General features: G+C 53.3%; 1 protein-coding gene across 1 annotated transcript in view; it reads right to left on the bottom strand.

The window, feature by feature from the left end:
- LOC144487293 (IgGFc-binding protein-like) overlaps positions 1-8,006 on the bottom strand; it is a gene marked incomplete at its 3' end in the record, with an annotated part of 192,889 nt that overhangs the window by 5,506 nt on the left and 179,377 nt on the right. Inside the window, exons 105-109 of the mRNA XM_078205374.1 lie at positions 7,595-7,740; positions 6,198-6,341; positions 3,509-3,616; positions 1,830-1,999; positions 525-727 (exon numbers count right to left, since the gene is read on the bottom strand). Coding sequence (XP_078061500.1) covers positions 525-727; positions 1,830-1,999; positions 3,509-3,616; positions 6,198-6,341; positions 7,595-7,740 — 771 coding nt within the window. The remainder of the gene's footprint in view (positions 1-524; positions 728-1,829; positions 2,000-3,508; positions 3,617-6,197; positions 6,342-7,594; positions 7,741-8,006) is intronic.

Genomic DNA, 8,006 nt, shown 5'->3' with positions numbered 1-8,006 from the left:
GAGAGAGGGGACTGAGAGACACCAGTCAGTGTACAGATATCTCCCGGAGTGAGAGAAGGGACAGAGAGACACCAGTCAGTGTACAGGTATCTCCCTGAGAGAGAGAGGACTGTGAGACACCAGTCAGTGTACAGATATCTCCCTGAGAGAGAGAGGACTGTGAGACACCAGTCAGTGTACAGATATCTCCCTGAGAGAGAGAGGGACTGAGAGACACCAGTCAGTGTACAGATATCTCCCTGAGAGAGAGGGGACTGAGAGACACCAGTCAGTGTACAGATATCTCCCTGAGAGAGAGAGAGAGGACTGAGAGACACCAGTCAGTGTACAGATATCTCCCTGAGAGAGAGAGAGAGGACTGAGAGACACCAGTCAGTGTACAGATATCTCCCTGAGAGAGAGGGAGTTTGAGAGTCAATGTACAGATACAGAATCAGTTCAGAATGTGGAAATACAATAATAGTTCTAACTAACTGCGTTACCGTCACCCTGAAACGGGGCACGGCCCCCCCACCGCTCCTTACCAGCCAGTAATTGCCCCCAGCGTCAGTGCAGCCACACTGGGCCAGCGGGACACACTTTCCATCACTGTGAAGGAAGCCATTGTCACATTCACAGCCCTCGACACATCGCTCGGAGCACAGGCTTGGGGAGAAGAGGCTGTTACAGGTGTCAGGACAGGTGCTGGCACACAGGCTGTAGTGACTGTTCGGAGGGCACTCCAGAGCTATGGAGGAGACAGACAGGCGCCATTAGTGTTGCAGTCACAAACTCTGCTATCCCTGGCAAGAGGGGGGGAATCATTGTACATTGCGGCACAGTGGGTTAACGCTGCTGCCTCACAGCGCCAGGGACCCGGGTTCGATTCCCGGCTTGGGGTCACTGTCTGTGCGGAGTCTGCACGTTCTCCCCGTGTCTGCGTGGGTTTCCTCCGGGTGCTCCGGTTTCCTCCCACAGTCCAAAAGATGTGCTGGTTAGGTGGATTGGCCATGCTAAATTGCCTCTTAGTGTCCAAAGATGTGCAGGTTAGGTGTATTGGCCGTGCTAAATTGCCCCTTAGTGTCCAAAGATGTGTAGGTTAGGTGGATTGGCCATGCTAAATTGTCCCTTAGTGTCCAAAGATGTGCGGGTTAGGTGGATTGGCCATGCTAAATTGCCTCTTAGTGTCCAAAGATGTGCGGGTTAGGTGGATTGACCACGCTAAATTGCCCCTTAGTGTCCAAAGATGTGTGGGTTAGGTGGATTGGCCGTGCTAAATTGCCCCTTAGTGTCCAAAGATGTGCAGGTTAGGGTGGATTGGCCATGCTAAATTGCCCCTTAGTGTTCAAAGATGTGTAGGTTACGTGGATTGGCCATGCTAAATTGCCCCTTAGTGTCCAAAGGTATGTAGAATAGATGTGGGGATGCCGGCGTTGGACTGGGGTGGGCACAGTAAGAAGTCTCACATCATCAGGTCAAAGTCCAACAGGTTTATCTGGTAGCACGAGCTTTCGGAGCGCTGCTCCTTGATTCACCTGACGAAGGAGCAGCACTCCGAAAGCTTGCGCTACCAAATAAACCTGTTGGACTTTAACCTGGTGTTGTGAGACTTCCTACTGTGTAGAAATGGTGGGGTAAATGCATGGAGTAAGCATGTTAGGGCTTTGGTAAGATGCTCTGTCAGAGAGTCAGTGCAGACTTGACGGGCCGAATGGCCTCCTTCCGCACTGTCGGGATCTCTATGGGGCAAAAAAAGGTTGTGGTCAGATAGACAAGTTTCCCCCTGTATTTTTCCCCAGCAATCCAATGTCTGCTGTGGTTGGAGCAATTTTATGGACACGATGACTCACGACAGAAGCTCTGAGTCCTCCAGCTGTGAACGGTGGCCTTGGCCAACAGGCAGGCGTCTGTGTAGGCCTGGAGTTGGTCACACAGTGTCTTCTCAAGACCCTGGTACTGACACATGTCATACACGCAGTTGTTGAAATAAGGCTTGGGGTCCACGGTCTTAACACAGTCCCTGCAGAGTAAAAGGGGAGATAGCAACGTCAGAGGTTTCAACTCATGACCCAGGCCTATACCTCCAGGGCTGGACTGAGTAGGCCCGACTCTGTCATAAGGCCAGGAGGTGTATTAGCATCAGATGACAAGTGGTGAGTAACATTCGCGCCACACAATTGCCAGTCAATGTCCGTCACCAATAAGAGTCCACCGCCCTTGACATTCAATGGTGTAACCATCATTGAATTCTCCACTCCGCCAACATCCTTGCGGTCACCATTGACCAGAAACGGGACTCACCACATCGACACAGTGGCTACCAGAGCAGGTCAGAGGCTGGGAATCCTGCGGAGAGTAACTCACCTCCTGACTCCCCAAAGCCTGTCCACCATCTACAAGGACACAAGTCAGGAGTGGGATGGAATATTCCCCCCTTGCCTGGATGGGCGCGGCTCCCAACAACAACTCAAGAAGCTCGACACCATCCAGGACAAAGCAGCTTGATTGGCACCCCATCCACAAACACCCACTCCCTCCACCACCCACCCTCAGGAGCAACCGTGTGGACCGTCTACAAGATGCACCGCAGCGACTCACCAAGGCTCCTTGGACAGCACCTTCCAAACCCACAACCTCTACCATCTAGAAGGACATGGGCAGCAGATACCAGGGGAACACCCCCACCTGGAGGTTCCCCTCCGAGCCACTCACCATCCCGACTGGGAAATATATCGGCCGTTCCTTCGCAGTGGCTGGGGTCAAAATCCTGGAATTCCCTCCCGAACGGCATTGTGGGTCAACCCACAGCACGCGGACTGCAGCGGGTTCAAGATGGCGGCTCCCCCACCCCCTTCTCAAGGGGCAACTAGGGATGGGCAATAAATGCTGGACCCAGCCGGCGACGCCCATGTCCCACAGATGAGGAAACAAAAGGAACCGAATTAGGCCGTTCGGCCCATCGAGTCTGCTCCGCCATGGCTGATCAGTTTCTCATCCCCATTCTCAGCCCCAGCATGGCCAACCCCATTCTCCCGCCATTTCCCCGTGACCTTTGACCCTCTTACCAATCAAGAACCGACCTATCTCCGTCTTAAAGACACTCAGTGACCCGGCCTCCTCTGTGGCAACGCATTCCACAGATTCACCACCCTCTGGCTGAAGAAATTCCTCCTCATCTCGGTTCCAAAGGGCTGTCCCTTTACTCTGAGGCTGGGCCCTCCGATCCCAGTCTCTCCCACTCATGGAAACATCTTTTCCATGTCCACTCTTTCCGGGCCTTTCCGTATTCTGAATGCCTGATTTCCAATGCCTCACCAATGGTTGTCGTGCCAACAGCCTGAACTTTGGAATTCCCAAATTTCTGCCCCTTACTCTGCCTTTAATCACCTCGTCAAAACCGACCACTCAGGTCGCCTGAGCTAATATTGGCGTTGGTTTTTCCTGTCTTGTCATGCTGTTCTTCGGGCACCATGTGGGATATCACGACGTGAAGGGCGCTATACAAATGCGAACGCCGCCGTATTCTTACCGGAAGGACCCATTGGGGTCAGTGATGCGTCCACACTTGTCTGGGCCAATCACCTTGTCGTAGAGGTCTTTCTCGCAAGGGCGTTCCTCTGGGTTGTGGGGTTTGCAGCTGAGAGTAAAGCAAGAGTGAGAATTCATCGAGTAGAAAAGGTCATGGATGATTCTGAGCTGCACAATTCGGCCTCGGGGAGTCACAACAAGATGGCGACGACCCTTAGGGGTCACGGGAAGATGGTGACGACCTCCAGGGGGTCACGGAGAGATATGATGACCCCTAGGGGTCACAGGAAGAGGGTGACGATCGCTAGGGGTCACGGGAAGATGGTGATGACCCCTAGGGGTCACAGGAAGAGGGTGACGACAGCTAGGGGTCACGGGGAGATGATGATGACCCCGAGGGGTCAAGGGAAGATGGTGACGACCGCTAGGGGTCACGGGGAGATGGTGATGACCCCTAGGGGTCAAGGGAAGATGGTGACGACCTCCAGGGGGTCACTGAGAGATATGATGACCCATAGGGGTCACAGGAAGAGGGTGACGACCGCCAGGGGTCACAGGGAGATGGCGATGACCCCTAGGGGTCACAGGAAGAGGGTGACGACCGCCAGGGGTCACAGGGAGATGGCGATGACCCCTAGGGGTCACAGGAAGAGGGTGATGACCGCTAGGGGTCACGGGGAGATGATGATGGCCCCTAGGGGTCAAGGGAAGATGGTGACGACCCCTAGGGGTCACAGGGAGATGGTGATGACCCCTAGGGGTCACTTGGAGATGATGATGACCCCGTAGTGGTGACAGGGAAGATGGAAGCAGCCTTTAGGGATCACCTTTGGTAGAGGTGATGGGCCTAGTGATATTATCGTTGGACTATTAATCCAGAAACTCAGCTAATGTTCTGGGGGGACCCGGATTCGAATCCCCGCCGCGGCAGACGGTGGAATTTGAATTCAATAAAAAATATCTGGAATTAAGAATCTACTGATGACCCATTGACGGAAAAACCCATCTGGTCCCTTTAGGGAAGGAAATCTGCCGCCCTTACCTGGTCTGGCCTACATAGAATCGTAGATCAAAAAAGGAAAAGTCTGGACAAACTCAGCAGGTCTGACAGCATCTGTGGGGAGAGAATCGAGCCCATGTTGCGAGTCTGGAGAACCCTTCATCAGTCCTGGCAAAGGGTCATCCAGACTCGAAACATTGCCTCTATCCTCTCCCCACAGATGCTGTCAGACCTGATGGGCTGGTCCAGAATTTCCTGTTTTTGTTTCAGATTCCAGCATCCGCAATGTTTTGCTTTTATCATCGGAGCAAAGAATCCCAACTGTGCAGAGGGAGGCCATTCAGCCCATTGAGACTGCTCCGACCCTCTTATCCAGGCCCTCTCTCCCCTTTTATCCCCATAACCCCATTCATTCACCATGACCAATCCACCTAACCTGCACATCTTTGGACACTAAGGGGCAATTTAGCATAGCCAATCACCCTAACCTACAGATCTTTGGACACGAAGGGGCAATTTCGCATGGCCAATCCACCTAACCCGCACATCTTTGGACACTAAGGGGCAATTTTGCACGGCCAATCCACCTAACCTGAACATCTTTGGACACAAAGGGGCAATTTTGCACGGCCAATCCGCCTAACCTGAACATCTTTGGACACTAAGGAGCGATTTAGCATGGCCAATCCACCTAACCTGCACATCTTTGGACACTAAGGGGCAATTTAGCACGGCCAATCCACCTAACCCGCACATCTTTGGACACTAAGGGGCAATTTAGCACGGCCAATCCACCTAACCCGCACATCTTTGGACACTAAGGGGCAATTTAGCATGGCCAATCCACCTAACCCGCACATCTTTGAACACTAAGGGGCAATTTAGCACGGCCAATCCACCTAACCCGCACATCTTTGGACACTAAGGGGCAATTTAGCACGGCCAATCAACCTAACCAGCACGTCTTTCGGACTGTGGGAGGAAACCGGAGCACCCGGAGGAAACTCACGCTGACACGGCGGGGAGAACGTGCAAACTCCGCACACAGACAGTGACCCAAGCCGGGAATGGAACCCGGGTCCCTGGCGCTGTGAGGCAGCAGCACTCCGGACAGACAGTGACCCCGAGCCGGGAATGGAACCCGGGTCCCTGGCGCTGTGAGGCAGCGGCGCTGACCACCGCGCCGCCCCACATGAGAGAAATTAGGGAAATAACTGAGGAGGATCAGTGGCCGGGGCATGGGGGAAGGGCGGGGCAATGGGATAACTGGATTGCTTAACACAAAAGGCCAACACAGGTTCTGTGGGGCTGAATGGCCCCCCCTCTGTGCTGCATTGCACAATAAGTGGTGAAAAGGTTCTCGGGAGGGGCTGCGGTCGGCAGAAAGGGGTCTGTTAACGGACGGAGAGGTGGCCGCACTTTGAAACCTCGCGAGGCCTTGTGCTCCAAACAGGCATGGAGGAGCCACCTTCACGGGTCCTTCCTTCAACCCAGGCACTGTGAGCTTTGGGCACGGGGTCAAAGTGCGTCACTCGCGTGTGTTGGGTTTTTAAATTAATCTTTCTGCGGCTGACAGGTGAGGGCGAACGGTCAGATCGTCCCCCAGTGGCCCGAGACCCGGTTCCGCGTGTGAAGGATTTTGTTTTACCCCAATGGCAATGCGTCGCCAGCCCCCCCGCCACTCGCTTACCTCTGGTCTTCATCGTCCGATGTCTGCCAACTGTTGCCCAGCGCCCCCACGCTTCCCGCCACTGTACCGTCTGGCTTGCGGTTGTCATTATCCGGGTTTCCATCAAAGTTACCGCACAGCCCACACATCATGTTAAAGTAGGAGCTGGAACAGAGAGAGAGAGAGAGAGATGAGGGGGCAATTTAACATGGCCAATCCACCTAACCTACACATCTTTGGACACTAAGGGGCAATTTAGCATGGCCAATCCACCGAACCTGCACATCTTTGGACACTAAGGGGCAATTTAGCATGGCCAATCCACCGAACCTGCACATCTTTGGATACTAAGGGGCAATTTAGCATGGCCAATCCACCTAACCTACACATCTTTGGACACTAAGGGGCAATTTAGCATGGCCAATCCAGCGAACCCGCACATCTTTGGACATTAAGGGGCAATTTAGCATGGCCAATCCACCAAACCTACACATCTTTGAACACTAAGGGACAATTTAGCATGGCCAATCCACGTAACCTACACATCTTTGGACACTAAGGGACAATTTAGCATGGCCAATCCACGTAACCTACACATCTTTGAACACTAAGGGACAATTTAGCATGGCCAATCCACCTAACCCGCACATCTTTGGACACTAAGGGACAATTTAGCATGGCCAATCCACCTAACCTACACATCTTTGGACACTAAGGGACAATTTAGCATGGCCAATCCACCTAACCCGCACATCTTTGGACACTAAGGGACAATTTAGCATGGCCAATCCACCTAACCCGCACATCTTTGGACACTAAGGGACAATTTAGCATGGCCAATCCACCTAACCCGTACATCTTTGGACACTAAGGGACAATTTAGCATGGCCAACCCAGCTAACCCGCACATCTTTGGACACTAAGGGACAATTTAGCATGGCCAATCCACCTAACCCGTACATCTTTGGACACTAAGGGACAATTTAGCATGGCCAACCCAGCTAACCTAAACATCTTTGGCGTGTGGGAGCTTCATAAGAGAGTGATGAGAACAATGATGGAGACTGTGTCTCAATTTAAGTTTATTTATTATTGTCACAAGTCGACTTACATTAACACTGCAATGAAGTTACTGTGAAAATCCCCGGGTCGCCCCACACTCCCGGCGCCTGTTCGGGTAACACTGAGGGAGAATTTAGCACAGCCAATGCACCCTAACCAGCACGTCTTTCGGAGGAAACCGGAGCGCCCGGAGGAAACCCACGCAGACACGGGGAGAACGTGCAGACTCCGCACAGCCAGTGACCCGAGCCGGGAATCGAACCCGGGTCCCTGGCGCTGTGAGGCAGCAGTGCTAACCCACTGTGCCACCGTGCCGCCTCATGCCTGAGGCCTTGTGTCGAGGGTACAACACTCACCTCGGAACAATGATCTGCAGGTATTGGTTCCCATCCCAGCGAAGGGACAAGCCAAAGTTCGTCACCACGGCGACGTACTGCCCGCTCCCGGAAATCCCGATCCCCTGGCTGGTCCGGAACGGGAGGCGCACTCTGCGGCCATTCACCTAGAGAGGGAGAGATTGACCCAGACAACGCGTCAACAAACACAGAACTGCATTTATACAGCGCCTGTAACACAACCGAGGACAGAATCCATCCCCGTTTTGCAGCCAAGGCCACCGGACAGAATTTCACTCCGAGGAACATTCCGGAATATCAGGCAATCAGTCCCCATGGATACAGAGTAAAGCTCCCTCTACACTGTCCCCCATCAAACACTCCCAGGACAGGGACAGCACGGGGTTAGATACAGAGTAAAGCTCCCTCTACA

Source organism: Mustelus asterias, unplaced genomic scaffold, assembly GCF_964213995.1.
Source record: "Mustelus asterias unplaced genomic scaffold, sMusAst1.hap1.1 HAP1_SCAFFOLD_707, whole genome shotgun sequence".
NCBI classification, from domain to species: domain Eukaryota; kingdom Metazoa; phylum Chordata; class Chondrichthyes; order Carcharhiniformes; family Triakidae; genus Mustelus; species Mustelus asterias.
This window is presented reverse-complemented; position numbering and strand designations above follow the sequence as displayed.